Here is a 21,284-nt window from a genome sequence, read left to right as displayed (position 1 = left end):
CAGGAAAAGCCCCTAGAACTTCCGCTAGGGGTAGTATCAAATCACATCTTATTGGTCACATACACATATTTAGCAGATGTTATTGGTCACATACACATAGTTAGCAGATGTTATTGGTCACATACACATAGTTAGCAGATGTTATTGCGGGTGTAGCAAAATGCTTGTGTTCCTAGCTCCAACAGTGCAGTAATATCTAATAATTCACAACAATACACACACATCTAAAGTAAAGAAATATGTAAATATTAGAACGAGCAATGTCGGAGTGGCATTGACTAAAATACAGTAGAATAGAATACAGTATATACATATGAAATGAGTAAAGCAGTATGTAAACATCATTATTAAAGTGACTAGTGTTCCATTATTAAAGTCACCAATTTTTCCATGTCTATGTATATAGGGCAGCAGCCTCTAAGGTGCCGGGTTGAGTAACCGGGTGATAGCTGGCTAGTGATGGCTATTTAACAGTCTGATGGCTTTGAAATATAAGCTGTTTTTCAATGAGGAAGGTGGTGACGACAGACGCATGCTTCCCAGGATGGGGTGCAGTCCACGAGGGAAGAATAGTAAACAGTGTGGTCCTCACTAGGGCTGTTACAGTGACCGTATTACCGCCACATTGGCAGTCACGAGTCATGACCTCAGTCAATTTCCACGTGACTGTTGAGTCATGGTAACTAGGCTTCTCCAAAACTGGGCTCTGATGCCTTTGTTGGTAGCTGATGGCCTGGTACTCAGGGCTCTATTGTCCCTCTAATCAGTCTGACATCAATGCAAACGCTATTGAATATCTAATCAAACACTTCTTGAGCGCCCTGGCATTCAGAGTTTGAATGGAATAAGGTCACCTGTTGTGCAGCGAGAGCCAGCTTCTCATAGCTGGTTGATGCATGGAATGAGTGTTCCTGTAAGCCCATGTTGTGCAACTTTTCTATAGGCTATGCTATAAAATTGCAGTACCACTCATCATATTTTCAAGCATGGTGGTGGCTGCATCATGTTATGGGTGTGCTTGTCATCGACAAGAACTAGGGAGGTTTTTTTAGGATAAAAATAAACGTAATAGAGCTAAGCAAAGGCAAAATCGTAGAGGAAAACCTGGTTGTCTGCTTTCCAACAGACACTGGGAGACAAATTCACCTTTCAGCAGGACAGTAACCTAAAACACATGGTCAAATATACACTGGAGTTGCTTACCAAGAATCATCCTGAGTGTCCTAGTTACAGTTATGACTTAAATCTATTGCAAGACTTGACAGTGGCTGTCTAGCAGTGATCAACAACCAACTTGATAGAGCTTGAAGAAATGTAAAAAGAATATTGTGCAAATATTGTACAATCCAGGTGTGCAAAGTTCTTAGACTTACCCTGAAAGAATCACAGCTGTAATCGCTGTTAAACATGTATTGACTCAGGGGTGTGAATACTTATGTAAATTAGATATTTCTGTATTTCATTTTCAATACATTTGCAAAAATGTCTAAAAGCATGTTTTCACCTTGGAACATTCACGCGAATGTCTACCACCATCAGTACATTGCTGTGCCTAATATATGAAGAAATAATAGTTCATCAACATTTTAAGCTAAACATTATGCTCTGTTCCATGAACCTTATTAACTGAAACGTCGTTTACAGTGCATTCAGAAAGTATTCAGACCCCTTCCCTTTTTCCACATTTAGTTACATTACAGCCTTATTCTAAAATGGATGAAATATTTTTTTTCAGCATCAATCTCAACACAATAGCCCATAATGACAAAGGTAAAACAAGTTTTAGATTGTAATTTTTTATACCTTTATAAGTACTATGAGACTTTAAATTGCGTCCTGTTTCCATTGATCATCCTTGAGATGTTTCTACTACTTGATTGGAGTCCATCTGTGGTAAATTCAATTGATTGGACATGATGTGGAAAGTCACACCTGTTTATATAAGGTCCTACAGTTGACAGTGCATGTCAGAGCAAAAACCAAGCCGTGAGGTCGAAGGAATTGTCCGTAGAGCTCCAAGACAGGATTGTGTCGAGGCAGAGATCTGGGGCACCAAAAGATTTCTGCAGCATTGAAGGTCCCCAAGAACACTGTGAACTCCATTATTCTTAAATGGAAGAAGTTTGGAACCACCAAGACTCTTCATAGAGCTGGCCGCCCGGCCAAACTGAGCAATCAGGGGAGAAAGGCCTTGGTCAGGGAGGTGACCAAGAACCCGACGGAGATGGGAGAACCTTCCAGAAGGACAACCATCTCTGCAGCGCTCCACCAATCAGGCCTTTATGGTAGAGTGGCTAGACAGAAGCCACTCCTCAGTAAAAGGCACATGACAGCCCACTTGTAGTTTGCCAAAAGGCATCTAAAGGACTCTCGGTCCATGAGAAACAAGATTTTCTGTTCTGATGAAACCAAGATTGAACTCTTTTGCCTGAATGCCTAGTGTCACGTCTGGAGGAAACCTGCACCATCCCTACGGTGAAGCATGTTGGTGGCAGCATCATGCTGTGGGGAGATTTTTCAGTGGCAGGGACTGGGAGATTAGACTAAAATACTTGAAAATACTACTTAAGTATTCTTTGGTGGCATCTGTACATTACTTTACTATTTATATTTTTGACTACTTTTACTTCACTACATTCCTAAAGAAAATTCTGTACTTTTTAGTTACTTCATACATTTTCCCTGATACCCAAAAGTACTCGTTACATTTTGAATGGTTAGCAAGACAGAAAAATTGTCTAATTCACACGCTTATCAAGAGAACGTCCCCGGTCATCCCTACTGCCTCTGATCTGGCAGACTCACCTAACACATGCTTCATTTGTAAATGATGTCTGAGTGTTGGAGCGTGCCCCTTGCTATCTGTAAATTTAAAAAACAAAATTATGCTGCCTGGTTTGCTTTATATAAGGAATTTGAAAATAATCATACTTTTTCTTTTACCTTTGATACTTAACTATATTTTAGCAATTACATTTACTTTTGATGCTAAAATATATTTAAAACAAAACACTTTGACTTTTACTCAAGTAGGATTTTACTGGGTGACTCACTTTTACTTGAGCCATTTTCTATTAAGGTATCTTTACTTTTACTCAAGTATGACAATTGGGTACTTTTTCCACCACTGGAAGTGAGTATACACAATGCCTGCTTAAAAATAAGTGGGTATATGGCGTATACCCTCCACTACACCACGGACAGTAGAGAAACATCCTCTGTTATGATGTTTTATGAAGGGAGCGTGTCACCTACGGCCAGTCTCCAAGCCTTTAGTCCCGTTGTGTGACCTATTGTGCGGATTACAAAAAAACCCGAACTGAAATCCTTTGTTACCAGCAAAAATATTGTAATCAGATTACAGATACTATCGAAACACTAGATGATTACTTTTTCTCAAAGCCATCCAAATCAGCATTGAAAAGGGACGTTAAAGTTTGTTTCCGCCTGAGCGAGTCTCATCACAAGTCAGAGATCACTATGATTACACACCAAATGCGTTTTGATGGATCGCAGGAAAGGAGCAGGAATAAGCTTTTGTAGGGTACAGTCCAAGTCATGTCTTCCAATGGTGCGACTGCTGTTGGCATCCAAAGATTATCCAACTTGAATAAACGCTTGGAGGTAAGGACGACAGCAGTGGTGTAGCCTACGAGTGATACGGATATCACTTATAATTGATAACTATATAGCGCATTGATGTGAATCAACGTGCTGCTGTCTCATTGAGCTATTTGCACCTTATGGATTGTGGTTGTTGTGGATGGCTGTTCACATATGTGTATTTTAACATAATTTTTTTTGAATTTAAGAAGTTTAGTCTGCCTGTCAATCATTGATTTTGTGACCAGTGGACAGCCATTGAAAAATGTGCCCTTGCAACAGCTGAATAATACTGATCCCAGCATATGGAATAAAAGTTTGTGGGAGTTCTACCCTTCTAAACTCCATAGTATTGTGCTCCATACTGTCAAAAATGAGTTTAATTTAAGGAGACCTAGAGTCAGACTTGTATTGCTCAATCTAATTTGTGCTGATGAACATATTTTTTATAGGCCTAACGGACACATGCTCAAACTTGCACACTTTTGATAGATATCGCGATAATTTGCTACTGTTTAAGGTCTAAGTGTCACCAACAAAAACGTTAACAATGGGCCTATAGAAAATGCATCATATGGCATCCATTTTTCACATGCAAATAGCACTTCTAGGTGGGGCTCAAAGCACGCCATTCCAAGAGCAATATTTTATTTCAATCTCGACGCAATGAACCCAATCAGTCCTCCATGACAAGAAAATCATAAAGAACAGAGTAGCTAATAAGTCCTTAGTTTTGGGGTTATGCTCAAATTAAACACTTTATAACTAATCCATATTTCCAAGTCCTATTCTTGAAGATCAAGGGGTATTAAGTTAATTTGAATGACTGGAAATCTGAGACTTTGGTTATTAATTTGAAGATAGGCTTACAGCCTAATCATATTATTATCTGTAGTAGAAAGCAATGGGTTACAAGAAGTCCATGTAACCAACCCATAAAGTAAAATGCAACATCCATATATGGCCAGCTATGTAAACTTTAACATTGATTTATCCTGCAATAGATGTTGTTGAATTGGTAATATTCATGTTTTTCTTCTTCTAGTTCCTCTTAAAAGTAACTGAAGGTAATCAGATTACGTTACTGAGTTTGGGTAATCCAAGTTACGTTACTGATTACAATTTTGGACAGGTAACTAGTAACTACCGGATACATTTAGAAAATAACCTACCCAACCCTGCCGACCACAATTGCCGACCCTGGTGACGGGGGTTTGAGCCTCGGCTCGGCAACTGTCTGTGCCCTTCCTCCCTGTACATACCTGTCTCTCTCTGCTTCCTACTGTCCTGTCATGAAAATAATAAAATACAGAAGGAGATCAGACCTACATTTTCTTTTTTTACATTTTAATGACCAGAGGATGGGCGAGTGGCGCCTTATAAAGAGGGAGGGGCTCATCTATTTCACCACTTAACCTGTCTGTCTCCGACAGACGTTGTGTGATTGGTTCTTCCTAGTAGTGATCCGCCTGGACTGAATCCCATAGTGAGATGTCTCACTCATATTTTTTGAGAACCGAGATTTCCAAAGTAACCTTGAGTTTCTGAAATTCATATAATTGTAATGTATTGTATGGATTCCATCAGTAGTCAGCCTACCACTGTACAGGTGTGTGAGGTCAGTCATTAGCTAGGAGACAAAGTGCATGAGGGATCAACGTCTGTACATATGTAGTTCCTCTGGGTCATAACGATGATGGCGCTAATGGGGATGCTGAATACTGATAGCCATGATGAGTAAGAGACTGTCTCCTCTCCCCTCCTCTCCCACCCGGCCAGGAAGCAGCCTGCTGTTGATTGTCAGTGGAACAGCGTGTGGCTGTCATTTTCACACTGACTCAACTCATCCTAAAACTGAGGGTCGCGAGGAGAGAACACGTCATACATCTGCTAGACTACAGTTGTAGACATTTGTAAGCATCTATGGCCTGGAACCACCAGAATGTTGTCTGCTGGTTGATTTGAGGCTTTGCCTATGAGTTATAGCCTACTGTATAGTATTGGATATATAAAAGGGATAAATTGTGCAGTGTAAGTGTTAGACCCACATTATGTTATATCAGATCAGCCTGTTCAATGAGTAGCACATGAGATGGATAGATAATACTATCATAATACTAAACTGGCAAATCATAAAACTAAACTGGCAGTTTAATCCTTCCACCCAGTGAAAACCTTTGACTAAATCGTTAGGAGGGTGCTATTCACAGATTGTATCCCCAGGAAGTAGGATTTCTCTGTGATAAAACTCTGGTAGCTTCACATTCCATTGAGGTTCTCAGCTCGCCTTATTTTACAGCGCCTTAAGATAGTGTTCACACACCTTGACTTTTTCCACATTTTTGTTGTGTTACAACCTGAATAAAAAAAATATTAAATTGAGATTTTTTGTGGGGGTCACTGGCCTACACAATACCCATAATGTCAAAGTGGATTTTTTTTCTTCTCCAAAATGTTTACAAATTAATAAAACATTTAAAGCTGAAATGTCTTCAGTCAATAAGAATTCAACCCCTTTGTTATGGCAAGCCTGAATAAGTTCAGGAGTAAAAATGTGTTTAACAAGTCACATAATAAGTTGCATGGACTCACTGTGTGCAATATTAGTATTTAACATGATTTTTGAAAGACTACCTCATCTCTCCACACGTACAATTTTCTGTAAGGTCCCTCTGTCGAGCAGTGAATTTCAAACACAGATTAAACCACAAAGACCAGGAAGGTTTTCTAATGCTTCGCAAAGAAGGGCACCTATTGGTAGATGGATAGAAGAAGAAAAAAACATTGAATATCCCTTTGAGCATGGTGAAGTTATTAATTATGCTTTGGATGGTCTATCAATGCACCCAGTCACTACGAAGATACAGGTGTCCTTCCTAACTCAGTTGCTGGAGAGGAAGGAAACCGCTCAGGGATTTCACCATGAAGCTAATGGTGACTTTAAGACAGTTAGTTACAGAGTTGAATGGATGTGATTGGAGAAGACTGAGGATGGATCAACAACATTGTAGTAACTCCACATTACTTAACCTAATTGACAGAGTGAAAAGGAAGCCTTCACAAAATAAATACAAGATATTTAAAAACGTGCATCCTGTTTGCAACAAGGCACAAAAGTAATACTGCAAAAAATGTGGCAAAGTAATTCACTTTTTGTCCTGAATACAAAGTTTTGTGTTTGGGGCAAATACAATCCAACACATTACTGAGTACCACTCCCCATATTTTCAAGCATAGTGGTGGCTGCATCATGTTATGGGTATGCTTGCAATTGTTAAGGACTGAGGAGTTTTACAGAATACAAAATAAATGAAATTGAGCCAAGCACAGGCAAAATCCTAGACAAAAACCTGGTTCAGTCTGCTTTCCACCAGACACTGGGATATGAATTCCCCTTTTAGCAGGACAATAACCTAAAACACAAGGCCAAATCTACACTAGAGGTGATTATCAAGAAGACAGTGAATGTTCCTGAGTGGCCAAGTTACATTTTTGACTTAAATCTACTTGAACATCTATGGCAAGACCTGAAAATGGGTGTCTAGCAATTTGAGCTTGAAGAATTTTGAAAAGAATAATGGGCAAATGTTCCACAATCCAGGTGTGGAAAGCTCTTAGAGACTTACTTAGAGACTTATTTATTTATCTTGCTCTTTTTTATCCCAGTATCTCTACTTGCACATTCATCTTCTGCACTTTCTACCATTCTGGTGTTTAATTGCTATATTGTAATTACTTCGCCACCATGGCCTATTTATTGCCTTACCTCTCTTATCTTATCCTACCTCATTTGCACATGGAGTATATAGATTTYTTCTACTGTATTATTGATTGTATGTTTGTTTATTCCATGTGTAACTCTGTGTTGTTGTATGTGTCGAACTGCTATGCTTTATCTTGGCCAGGTTGCAGTTGCAAATGAGAACTCGTTCTCAACTAGCCAACCTGGTTAGATAAAGGTGAAATAAAATAAATATAAATAAAGAGACAGCTGTAAACACTGCTAAAGGTGCTTCTACAAAGTATTGACTCAGGGTTGTGAATACTTATATATTTCATTTTCAATACATTTGCAAAAATGTCTGAAAACAGATTTTCACTTTGTCATTATGGGGTATTGTGTGTAGTTGGGTGATACTTTTTTTGTATCGATTTTGAATTCAGGCTGTAACACAAAATGTGGAATAAGTCAAGGGGTATGAATACTTTCTGAAGGCACTGTAAAATCACCTCACTACCTGCTCACCCTCTGGCTTCTCTCCTATTGTCGTCATGACTCTCAACTCAGTGCAAACTGGCTGCATGCTCTAGATTCTCATCCTCGGCAGAGCAGAGCTACCTAGACTGTTAAAGGGTGGGCTTATGTAACAGAACAGAAGCCTTTGAACAGTGTCTCAAGCAGCAGTTGCCCTAGAAGAAGACTGGATCCAACAGTAGTCAGAGGGATGTGACTGCCCTCTGGTGGTGAGATGTGAAATGCCAGGCAGGAGCAGTACATAGTAGAGAGAGAGAGAGAGAGAGAGAGGGCCATAATTAGATTTTATATAACCATTTAATTAGACCTGTGCTGAATTAAATGCAGGAGATGCTATTTCCCTGAAGATAGCCCAAAGCCCTCAAGTTGGTTCAAAGTGAAAACTGTCTTCTTTCAGAGAGGGACATTTATTTTTGACAGATTCCATAATTTAATTGGAGGTACAGTTTGCAGACTGTAAATATACATTTATTTTTAGGGAGTGAGTTTGCCAGACCAATACTGTCTTTTACTTCTATTTCATTGGTAATTGAAATTCATTTGGCTGTCTAAACATTCATTCCCTAGGCCTAACATAGTTATTAAGAACAAAATGAGATGCTGTGCATGATGATGCATGTCTTGAATTTTTTTGTACTTTATTACTTATTTGTATTACTTCTGAAGTAAGACTACACTTTCTAGAGTTCTCATTCCCTCTACCACCACCACTTCTAATACTGACAAAAGCATTGCTGTTGGTAATGATAACACTTAAACAATATACAGTGGCTTGCGAAAGTATTCACCCCCTTGGCATTTTTTCTATTTTATTGCCTTACAACCTGGAATTAAAATGTATATTTTGGGGGGGGGTTTGTATCATTTGATTTACACAACATGTCTAGCACTTTGAAGATGCAAAATATTATTTATTGTGAAACAAACAAGAAATAAGACAAACTGAACTTGAGTAACTATTCACCCCCCCCCCAAAGTCAATACTTTGCTATGCTTTATCTTGGCCAGGTTGCAGTTGCAAATGAGAACTCGTTCTCAACTAGCCTACCTGGTTAGATAAAGGTGAACCTTTTGCAGCAATTACAGCTACAAGTCTCTTGGGGTATGTCTCTATAAGCTTGGCTCATCTAACCACTGGGATTTTTGCCCATTCTTCAAGGCAAAACTTCTCCAGTTCCTTCAAGTTGGCTGGGTTCCACTGGTGTACACCAATCTTTAAGTCATATCACAGATTTTCAATTTGATTGAGTTCTGGGCTTTGACTAGGCCATTCCAAAACATTTAATGTGTCCCCTTAAACCACTCAAGTGTTGCTTTAGCAGTATGCTTAGGGTCATTGTCCTGCTGGAAGGTGAACCTCCGTCCCAGTCTCAAATCTCTGGACGACTGAAACCGGTTTCCCTCAAGAATTTCCCTATATTTTGCGCCATCCACAATTCCTTCAATTCTGACCAGTTTCCCAGTCCCTGCTGATAAAATGTCTTCAGTCAATAAGAATTCAACCCCTTTGTTATGGAAAGCCTGAATAAGTTTAGGAGTAAAAATGTGTTTGACAAGTCACATAATGTGTGCAATATTAGTATTTAACATGCTTTTTGAAAGACTACCTCATCTCTCCACAAATACAGGTCCCTCTGTCGAGCAGTGAATTTCAAACACAGATTCAACCACAAAGACCAGGAAGGTTTTCCAATGCTTCGCAAAGAAGGGCACCTATTGGTAGATGGATAGAAGAAGAAAAAAACATTGAATATCCCTTTGAGCATGGTGAAGTTATTAATTATGCTTTGGATGGTCTATCAATGCACCCAGTCACTACGAAGATACAGGTGTCCTTCCTAACTCAGTTGCTGGAGAGGAAGGAAACCGCTCAGGGATTTCACCATGAAGCTAATGGTGACTAAGACGTTATAGAGTTGAATGGATGTGATAGAAGACTGAGGATGTATCAACATTGTAGTAACTCCACATTACTAACCTAATTGACAGAGTGAAAAGGAAGCCTTCACAAAATAAATACAAAATATTTGAAAACGTGCACCCTGTTTGCAACAAGGCACTAAAGTAATACTGCAAAAACATTTAGCAAATTCACTTTTTGTCCTGAATACAAAGTGTTGTGTTTGGGGCAAATACAATCCAACACATTACTGAGTACCACTCCCCATATTTTCAAGCATAGTGGTGGCTGCATCATTTTATGGGTATGCTTGTAATTGTTAAGGACTGAGGAGTTTTACAGGATACAAAATATATGGAATTGAGCTAAGCACAGGCAACAGGTTTCCCTCAAGAATTTCCCTGTATTTAGCACCATCCATCATTCCTTCAATTCTGACCAGTTTCCCAGTACCTGCCGATGAAAAAGTATTAGTATTCTCGGGGTGATGAGAGGTGTTGGGTTTGCGCCAGACAGTGTTTTCCTTGATGGCAAAAAAGCTAAATTTTTGTCTAATCTGACCAGAATACCTTCTTCCATATGTTTGGGAAGTCTCCCACATGCCTTTTGGTGAACACCAAACATGTTTGCTTATTATTTTCTTGAAGCAATGGCTTTTTTCTGGCCTCTCTTCCATAAAGCCCAGCTCTGTGGAGTGTACGGCTTAAAGTGGTCCTATGGACAGATACTCAAATCTTCGCTGTGGAGTTTTGCAGTTCCTTCATGGTTATCTTTGGTCTCTTTGTTGTCTCTCTGATTAATGCCCTCCTTGCCTGGTCCGTGAGTTGGCAGGTTTGTTGTGGTGTCATATTCTTTCCCTTTTTTAAATAATGGATTTAATGGTGATTCGTGGGATGTTCAAAGTTTCAGATGTTTTTTTTATAACCAAACCCTGATCTGTACTTCTCCACAACTTTGTCCGTGACCTGTTTGGAGAGCTCCTTGGTCTTCGTGGTGCAGGCAAACATATATGCATAACAAATGGAAGAAGTTTGGAACCACCAATACTCTTCCTAGAGCTGGCCACACGGTCAAACTGAGCAATCAGGGGAGAAGGGCCTTGGTCAGGGAGGTGACCAAGAACCCGATGGTCACTCTGACAGAGCTCCAGAGTTCCTCTGTGGAGATGGGAGAATCTTCCAGAAGGACAACCATCTCTGCAGCACTCCACCGATCAGGCCTTTATGGTAGAGTGGCCAGACGGAAGCCACTCCTCAGTTAAAGGCAAATGACAGCCTGCACCTTAAGGACTCTCAGACCATGACAAACAAGATTCTCTGGTCTGATGAAACCAAGATTGAACTATTTGGCCTGAGTGCTAAGCTTCATGTCTGGAGGAAACCTGGCACCACCCCTACGGTGAAGCATGGTGGTGGCAGCATCATGCTGTGGGGATGTTTTTCAGTGGCAGGGACTGGGAGACTAGTCAGGATCGAGGGAAATATGAACAGAGCAAAGTACAGAGAGATCTTTGTTGAAAACTTGCTCCAGAGCGCTCAGAACTTCAGACTGGGCGATTGGTTCACCTTCCAACAGGACAACAACCCTAAGCACACAGCCAGGACAATGCAGGAGTGGCTTCAAGACAAGTCTCTGAATGTCCTTGAGTGGCCCAGCCAGAGCCCGGACTTGATCCCAATCGAACATCTCTGGAGAGACCTGAAAATAGATGTGCAGCGACGCTCCCCATCCAACCTGACAGAGCTTCAAAGGATCTGCAGAGAAGAATGGTAGAAACTCCCCACGTACAGGTGCGCCAAGCTTGTAGCATCATACCCAAAAAGACTCGAGGCTGTAATCACTGCAAAGGTGCTCCAACAAAGCACTGAGTAAAGGTTCTGAATACCTTTTTTAAAGGTGATATTTCATTTTTTTTTTTTTTAAACCTGTTTTGGCTTTGTCATTATGGGGTATTGTGTGTAGATTGATGTGGTGGAAAAAACAAATTTATCCAGTTTAGAATAAGGCTGTAACGTAACAAAATGTTWAAAAAAGTCAAGGGGTCTGAATACTTTCTGAATACACTGTATATACCTGCCTTTTTAAAGACCAAACAAGCTGCAGATTTGTTCATGTCTGACCTGTGTCTGTTTGTCCTCAACTTGCAGCAAGCTGACAAGTTTGCTATCAGTCAGAATGCACGTCTGCATTTCATATTTTTTCCCTACCCTCACCCCACTTGATATAATGTACATTGATAGCTTGATAGCAAACGTCCTTGCCATTTGATTCATCATAATTGCAGGCTAACAGAAGGTGTCAGCAGTCTGAATGATCAGACCAAAACAGAGAAGTGAAGGTGAACAGGTGAAATTACACTTAACTTAAATATAAACGCAACATGAGCTGAAATAAAATATTACAGAAATGTTCCACCAGAAATTTGTTTACATTGCCAAGATAATCCATCCACCTGACAGGTGTGACATATCAAGAAGCTGATTAAACAGCATGATCATTACACAGATGCACCTTGTGCTGGGAACAATAGAAGGCCACTCTAAAGTGTGTAGTTTTGTCAAACAACACAATGCCACAAGTTGAGGGAGAGTGCAATTGGCATGCTGACTGCAGGAATGTCCACCAAAGCTGTTGCCAGAGATTTTAATGTTCATTTCTCTACCATAAGCCGCCTCCAACGATATTTTAGAAAATTTGGCAGTACGTCCAACTGTCCTCACAACCGCAGACCACGTGTAACCACTCCAGGCCAGGACCTCTGGCGTCTTCACATATGGAATTGTTGGAGACTAGCCACCCGGACAGCTGGTGAAACTGTTCTCAAACCAACAGTTCTCAGACACAGTGCAGGTAGGCTACCTACATTTTGAGATTATTATGGAGAACAGTGATGTAATTAGTATTTGTCAAGCGGCAGCCAAGCATCGATCATCATGTCACCAGATTAAAGACCTTCGATATTTATTGGAAAGGAGCATCAAGCTCGTCGCCTTGCAGATTCACCACCCTGTGAAGTTCATCATGTATTTAGTCTGTAGCTTAATGAACTGCATGCTTTCCCGTGTGGTAGTGGGAGGACCACACAACGTGTCATTGTTTGACTCCAAGTTTACTTCGATTTGATGGTTATTATATCAATATTTGCACATAAAGGCGCTTCCACCTACGTTTCCTGCATAATTAATTTTACCTACACAAAAATATCCCACCATGTCGAACAAATTGTTTGTTGGCGTTTATTAAAATTGTACCGGCATTTCATGTTTCCATCAGCCCGGTCATTACTTTTTTTTCATGCGTCAGGTCATTCATCCGCGTGAAATGGTTGGATGGAAACGTGGTTAGTGACTAGGACAAATGAGAACACAGACATTAGACACACACACACACACACACACACAACCACACACTCTCATTGAAAACTGCCAGACATGGTCAGTCAGTCAAGAGTTACAGGACTGGGGCTACAGGATGTGTGTAGCAGCACTCTGTCTACAAAGCGACAGAGAGTAGAGAGAAACACACAACACAGCTTTTCCTCTGTTACCACAGCCATGAGGGTATGGACGAAGATTGAGAGATCCTATGGCTGACCCGAGCTTATTAATGGATGTCCATTCTGGCCATGGGGCAAAGGATTAGCCTAATAATCCAATCAGAGTGTTGTTTTAGGTATAGGCCCTATAGACCCCTCCTCCTCAGCTCAGCGGATTACCAGGAGGAGGAAACGGATCCGAGTTCCATCACCTGATGCATGGTTGTTGTCTTCCTGACCAGGTCAGTGTGTTAGGATACAACTCAGCACAGCCACAACACTTCAGAGCTGTCTGCCACAAAGTCTCCTGCGACTACATCATACACAGGACCAGGGCAATTACTATTTTTTGGATCCAGAGTTTGTCTCCAGTGGAAGTTGAAATACAAACCTGAGAGGAAAGAGAGAATATTAAAGAAAATAGGAAAAAGAAACAAGATGATGATGGAAAATATGAGCTGGGTTGTCAGTCATTTTGAAGCGTGAGGGTTGGAAGGTGAATTTGTATGGCTAGGTTGTGGCTTGTGGGCCCTTTGCTCCACTTGGAGCTGAAGGAATAAGACAAGTAAGTTAAGTTGTGCCCCTTGAAAGTCTGGGACAATGATGCTGTGTTTTGGGGGCCGCAGACGGAACAGGACCCACCACATCCACTGGAGTGAAGAGGACTGTCTACTGGCTAATGAGACTCAGGTTATTTCCAACCCTGCCTACCTGGACACAGGTAACAGAACCCTGTACACTACACACTGCGCAGCAGCAGGTTAGCAGATCGTTATGACTAACAGCTGAGTTGAAGCGGCAAGCTCTCAAAGCAGTTCTTATCTGGAGTATGAATCTATTTGCTAGCTATTATTTGAGCAGTGTTTTCATAAAATTTGTTTCTGACCATTTTTTTAACATTTACCTTGTGCTTTTGTGAGGATTTTTTTGCCAAATCAGAAAACTTTGGCTTGTTTCGTATTTGAGAAACCTGTCTGAAAGACAGTATCCACAACCCAGACTTCCTGGAAATATGCTTGGGAGGTCTTGAAGGGGTCTTGAAGGGGGCCTTCACCACATAACAATAAACTGTACTAGACGATGGCATGACAGTGTATGAGATGACAGTGACCATTGTACTGTAGGAGTGTGAGAACATCCACCACTTCTACCACACTCATTCTCATACTCAGTATCTACTCATGTTATGCAAAAACGACACTTGTTAACACCTAGATGGAGAAATATAGTTTTCATGTTAGGTATAAAGTCACCTTTTGGAAAATTAGGCTATTACTATTTTGAACACAGTAGTGCAACCGTTTGAAAACGTGTCTGAATCTTTCAAGGGCCTCGTGTTTTTCTGCATAGAGAACAGTTGTTTTCCTTTGTATGACTCAGTTGACACATGATGTCTGGGTGCTGTTTTGCATCAGTCAGTCAGTCAGACATAATCTGTACAGATGTCCTGTCGGAATCATGGCCTTATACAACCCTGGTTCTCTACATGTGCTCTGATGACTAATTACTATAGTAATTTTAACAACATGTTCATATAATGTTGTTACCAGTATAATTGCAATTTAACTACAAAAGGTATAAAAGCAACTAAAGAGTTATCATAATATATTCTGTTTTTTGGTGCCATGTGTGGATTTTCAGAAGAATGTTCAAGGTGTGTTCTAAAATCAGGTACCTTATTTTGCAGTTATAGCCTACTTATAAGGAGGGGCTTCATCTAAAGTGAGGCTATTTTCTAGTAGCCCTCAACAGTATGTTTCTCTCTGTAACCACATAGTGCACTGCTTTTGACTGCACCATCAATTGCCTCAGTGTCCCATGTAGATAAGAGTATTGAATTTGTGCTGTGCCATTATTGACTGGTTCCCATTTGATTGACCAAGCCTAATTGAACACCAAAGCTCTGCCAAAGCAGAATGTGGAGCTGCAATATGGCAAATTAATCAGTGAAATGACATTAAAATAACACGTTTATTGCAACCAATCTGTTCCTAACAATGACTTATGAGATATTAATTGTTCCTCTCAAAGGGTTAATTTACTTTGTCAGAGATGGCCCCAAAACCAGATTTGTGATTATTATTAGTTAGTTAATGATGACTTTTGTATGAAAACAAAGTCTTTCAGTAATTAACAAAACTGTAAAAAATAAAATGCCCCCTGCCATAAAATGTATCTACGTTTAGTGCTGTCAGGTTAGGTGACTGCGATTAATCTTACTTTCACACAATTAGGCTACTCTGCCTTGAGCTTTCCTAGTTTKTTTTTTTTTACAGTGAGAGCTACAGAATTTTCTCCCCCAATCTTGCCCTTTAAAGCTATCCGACCCAACTGTGTGCAACCCATGTGGTCTGCCTTTGGCGGACCCTAGGATTAGCAGTGCTTTAAGTAGCGTCTAAAACCTGGCTATATGGAAGTTGTGTGCCAGGAATGCACTGGTACTTCCACTCCCTGTTTCTCCTTCTCTTGTGAGCCATGGGAAAATCTCTGCCTTTTTTGTGTCCCCTCTCCCCGTTTGTTTGGTTGTAGATAACTAGATGGAAAGGGAGACTGGGAGAGAGAGAGAGCAAAAGGGAGACGGGGGAAGGTAGAGAGAGGCAGAGAGGGAAAGACTGAGAGGGAGGGAGGCCGAGTGAGGCCCTGGAGACACACAGTTCTCCTTCATAGCAGTTTGTTTTGGGGATCCTGCCTTTGTTGACTGCAGCAGCAGCAGTGGATGCTCAGCTCCCTCTTCCCTGGATCCTATTCTTACTGTTCACCGTCGTCCATGTTACTCTGTGGGGGCTGAAATGCCTCTAGAGATCCCGAAGGAAACTCGGCTCAGGGAGTTAGTGTGCTTTAATGCCGAGCGACGACCCCGTTTGGATCTGGTCCTTGTTTTCCAACTGTCCCGAGGGGTAGGGAGGCTGCTGGAAAGTTCAAACAGACATTCTGCCTCAAGCTATGTACGGCAGGCAAGGGCTCAGAGATGAACAGTTTTGTGTGCACCGGTCGGCAGAAAAAGGAATGCTCATAACTCACAACTCGCCAAGAAGGAGAGGATGTCTCAGTTTTTCAAATTTTGCTCAAGGCCTCGCAGGTATGACCAACATGCATTTGGTTGTTCCAAAGCAAACACTGGAACGGTTGTTTTAGCTGTTGCTCACCCTCACGTCGGACAGGTAGAAGTAGAACAAAGTAGAAATGAGGAGAGAGTGCAGCCAGCGACCCACCGTCCTGCAGCCTGTTGCAGTGCTGCTGTTGAATGCTGAGTATAAGGCTCTAGGGTTATGCAGGTGGCACAGAAGCTTTGCTCAGGCTTGTTTTACTTATTTTTTTTTTCTTCATGTCAAAGGTTAAGGATTATGGCTGGGGTTGGAATGCAGCCTGGAAGTGAGGGACTCGGAGAGCAACCGTAAACACCGCCACACTGGGGAGAGGAGTGTGAGTGTGTGTGCACATGCATGTGTGTTTCAATCGGGCTAGATTGTGCATGCCTGTGTGTGTGAGGGAGTGCAGGGCCGTGCCATGCTACTACTGAGCAGTCAGGCAACGGAGCGGACTATCCCCGGGGCCACAAGTAAAGCTGTAACAGCCCACCGGTCAGGAGGAGGTAAGACCACGGTGGACCACATTTCTGTCATCCTGAATGGAACTCTGGGCCGTGAGGAGGTGGGTTCGAGGTCGGTGGCGGGCCAGGCCGCCCGATATGCCGCACTGGAGCAAAGTCATCCTGCAGCCGGGAGCACTAGGGCACGACAGCAGGCGCTGCAGGGGGAGGAGGGACGCTTCAGCCTGGGCAGGACACGGCAGGATCTTGGCAGGTGGCCCTCCCTGAGCCACACAGGCAGAGTGGAGAGGAGGAGGGAGGATGCAGTGCAGGAGGAGGAGGAGGAGGAGGTAGAGAAGGAGGACGGGGGGGAACTGACAACGGACCGGTTTCTCCAACTGCAACAGCCCTCCAATAACTCAGCAGCTCCAGCAGCAGCCCAACCTTCTCAGTCAGACTGGGAGACTACAGCGGTAGGAGTGGAGGTAGATACAGCCACAGCAGCTCCAGAGCAACAGAAGACCCAGGTAGAGACCCAGGGACAGGACATTTCTCCCCAGTACGAAGGGTCTCTCCCTGGACATAATGGTGGTGTTCTGGCTGGTGGTGGCCGTCTACCCCTGGCTGTGCTCCGCAGGAAGCCATCCCAGGACAGTGCTGCGCCAGACAGCAGGAGAGTGGTGAGCATGTATGGAGCCCCAGCCTGGCAGCAACAAGGCTCGCTAAGTGACCAGGACAGAACAGACAAACCCAGGAGGCCCAGGAGTGTGTGCATGYTGGGAGGCCCCAACCTCAAAACTGCCCTGTTGCAGCCTGGGTCCCACAGGTCCCACTCCAAGCAGAGCTCCAGAAGGGTGGCTACAGGATCTCTGGACGGTCCCCCCCAGCAGTGCTGGACCAGGAGGGCAGAGCTGCGGGCGGTGGACGGCCTCAAGCCGGGGGTGCTTCCTCAGCGGACAGTGGCTGAGGAGAAGGTGGTCCCCAGGGTCCGGCAGCAGACCTGGAAACAGAGACCAGTCAGTATGACAATGTTGGAGCTGAGGAAGAAGGCCTCTGGGTCTCAGGATGAGCTGGATAGCCATAGGGGAAGCCAGGGGGGAGGTCTGTTCGGTCGCTGGAGGCTCTTTGGCCGACCAGCCCAGGACAAGGAGAAGGATAAGGAGGGAGCCCGAGCCCCAGGTTCCAAGCCCCCCAGCAAGCTGGATGTCCCCAAGAAGACCCTGAGTTCCCTACGCAGGAGTCTCAGTTTGCGGATCAGGAGGAACCGGCCGCGGGGGAGAGTGGAAATATCCGAAGTGACAGCAGAGGAACGCTCACGCACTAAAAGTATCGGGCAAGAGACATCTCTCCCCTCGCGGCCCTTCTCCTACCTCACCGGGAGGTCCCTGCCACCCMCTTACGAGAGGGACAATGATGGAGGGATGCAGAACATTCAGTACCACAGCCAGGGCAAGGTCAAGGTGATGGAGGTGCCCCTCTACCCAGCCAGACTGTCCTCCTCCACTAAACCAGCCCATGAGGAGCCCAGCGTGTGGCAGCTCATAGCCAGCCACTTTAGGAGGAAGGAGCAGCAACAACCGCCCAACGGTAAATGTAAACTCCAGCCCCAACCCCCGAGCAAAGAGACTCAGACTGGCAAATATCCCCTGGCTGGGAATAAAAAGCCTCAGTTAGTTTCCATAGAGACTCTGGCAGGCGTCGACTGCAGCAAAGGTCAAGGTAAGATTCCCTGTAAGATTGATGAACATATTCCCCAGCACTTATTGCCCCGAGTTCTGTACAGCCCCCCCTCAACCACTCTGTGAAAAAGTTCCCTTTTTATAGTTCAACAAGAACAGGGGTATGCTGCTCTTAGGAAAAAGGGCAAATTGAAAACACATGGAAGGGAAAGTTTAGGTTGAGGTGGCATTTCAAGGCTTCGGGCCCCAGAGGTTAGAAACCATTCCTCTTTTAGCTTTTGTGTTTTGTTAATTTACTTTTCCCTCCATGCATTCCGTTTCAAATGCAGTTGTGTTCTTATTTGGCTAGTAATCACTGAAAACTTTTTGCATCACAGAGTGTATGCATGTAATTTGGATTACTTCTACCGAGAGATGAGGGTCTTGACTGTTCTCTCATATGAGTTTGCCTTGTCCGTTTATGATGCTTTAAGTTAACATTAGCTGTTTGATTAGTAACAGTATGGGTGGTTGGTACAGTACTATACAGTCTGCTCCAGAATCTCTGTTTCGCAGAGACCGAGCCAGTGTGGTTGGTAATGCATGCCCTAGATAATGCCGCTGGCCTCGTAGGGACACAGCTAAAAGCAGGAGGCATTAAAATGGTCAACGGTGGTGACGTGCCATTGAGATGCTTTTGGCAGCCAACCAGGGCTAAATTAGGAGGGCTTACACACTGTAATGATGGGGAACTGAGAGAGCGACATCTTAAGCACTGTGTTTAGCTAGCCCAAATCAAATCAAGTTTTATTTGTCACATGCGCCGAATACAACAGGTGTAGACCTTACCGTGAAATGCTTACTTACAAGCCTTAACCAATGCAGTTCAAGAAATAGAGTTAAGAAAATATTTTCTAAATAAACTAAAGTAAAGAAATGTAATAAAATCTAAAAGTAACACAAGAAAATTACATAACAATAATGAGGCTATATACAGGGGGTACCGGTACTGAGTCGATGTGCGTGGGTACAGGTTAGTCGAGGTAATTTGTGAAGTGACTATGCATAGATAGTAAACAGCGAGTAGTAGCAGTGTAAATAGTCAATATAAATAGTCCGGGTGGCCATTTGATGAATTGCTCAGAGTCTTATGGCTTGGGGGTAGAAGCTGTTAAGGAGCCTTTTGGACCTAGACTTGGCGCTCCGGTACCGCTTGCCTTGCGGCAGGAGAGATTACAGTCTATGACTTGGGTGACTGGAGTCTTTGACAATTTTTTGGGCCTTCCTCTGACACCGCCTGGTATATAGGTCCTGGATGTCAGGAAGCTTGGCCCCAGTGATGTACTGGGCTGTACGCACAACCTTCTGTAGCGTCTTACGGTCAGATGCCGAGCAGTTGCCATACCAAGCGGTGATGCAACCGATCAAAATGCTCTCGATGGTGCAGCTGTATAACATTTTGAGGATCTGGGGACCCATGCCAAGTCTTTTCAGTCTCCTAGTGCTGCTCTTTTAGCGTTGACAGTGTGGGATCCAGTGTGCATTTGAGAAGTTACTCATCGAAGTTGAATGAGAAACGCAACAATGAGCTATAGCGATTTGTCCATGTGTTGAAAATACTTATGTTTGCTGTATATCCCTTGCAGTTTAGTTAAAATCTGAATTAAGCATTGCTCTTTTCATAAAAGGCATTAGCAGATGACACGTTGCACAATGTTTAACTTGAAAACCTGTATCTGACAGGTTTGCTCCAAATGCATCGCATGACACAACACACGTTCTAGTGTTACATCATATTTACATAATTAAGCAAAATCCACCACTCAGACCTCTGTAAATCTACAAGAGAAGAATGAAAGATGAAGGTTTGAAAGGTTTATTCAATTTTAGTGAAGTTCAGATTGAAAACAGAGACTTTTAGGGAAGCATGTTCTCTGTGAAAAAAACACTTATCAAGCCTGAAAACGTGACAAGTACTTTGGATTGATAAGCTGTAGCACAGGTTTGTTCCCGTCTGATCCTTGGCTCTTAATAAGGGTGCACAGGTACATGTCATGATTTGCAATTTTCTTTGTTTTCCCTGTACGATTTTTTTTTACCAAGGTCACCAAAGTCTTTGTAGTAGTGTTAAGTGCACATTTAGTGATATCTGTGACTGTCTATGTAGTGTAGTCGAACTTGGAGAAGGCAGTCGGTCAGGCAGTAGGAATGTAGGTGTGTCGATCACACTGACTACAAGCTAGGTGTTCAATGCCAAGGGCGGGCCTAACTGCCTGTCTCTACCTGCCTAAGTGTCAGTCAACACTGCACTCCATCATAGACCTGGGTTCAAATAGGATTTGCCTGCAGCAATTGAACCAATGGAATGATCTAAAAAAAAGTGTGAACCCCGCCTACCTGACACTCAAACAAATGCTTAACGTATACTTGAACCCAGGCCTGCTCCATCAAACACACGATGTGCATTAGACTAGGCTGCCCTGAGACTAGAGAAAAGTTGAGCTGTTTCTCAATCTGACATGCCGTACACGTCATTGTTTTTTAGGTCTAGTCAGGCTGGCAAAATGTTCACTGTGGTATATTTATCTTGCCTAGAATTGACATGACTCATTGAGATTTCTCCAAAGTCGCCTGTGTGTCAATGTGCAGTCTCTATTCGTTCGTCTCACGACTGCTCTCTTTTAAGAGATCCATTAAATTGTTTGTGGAGCGTTTAAGAATGCCCTGGCATTTATTATTTTTTATCCCACAGCGAACTGAAGTTCATTCATGAAAAGTTTTTCTATTTCAGGTTTGGGATAGGG

General features: G+C 42.8%; 1 protein-coding gene across 4 annotated transcripts in view; it reads left to right on the top strand.

The window, feature by feature from the left end:
• The window catches only part of LOC111978956 (arf-GAP with GTPase, ANK repeat and PH domain-containing protein 3-like), a 231,378-nt gene that overhangs the window by 79,349 nt on the left and 130,745 nt on the right, over positions 1-21,284 (top strand). For 2 of the 4 annotated variants that reach the window (XM_024009202.2, XM_024009203.2), the window contains exon 1: positions 15,700-18,541. The exons of 1 other annotated variant lie outside the window; for it this stretch is intronic. In XM_024009202.2, the coding sequence (XP_023864970.1) occupies positions 16,801-18,541 (1,741 nt within the window). In that variant the 5' untranslated portion in view covers positions 15,700-16,800. Of the gene's footprint in view, positions 1-15,699; positions 18,542-21,284 lie in introns of those variants that run through there. One more of the 4 variants, XM_024009204.2, reaches the window with a different exon arrangement.

The sequence above is a fragment of the Salvelinus sp. IW2-2015 genome, linkage group LG19 (assembly GCF_002910315.2).
Source record: "Salvelinus sp. IW2-2015 linkage group LG19, ASM291031v2, whole genome shotgun sequence".
Lineage (NCBI taxonomy): Eukaryota > Metazoa > Chordata > Actinopteri > Salmoniformes > Salmonidae > Salvelinus > Salvelinus sp. IW2-2015.
This window is presented reverse-complemented; position numbering and strand designations above follow the sequence as displayed.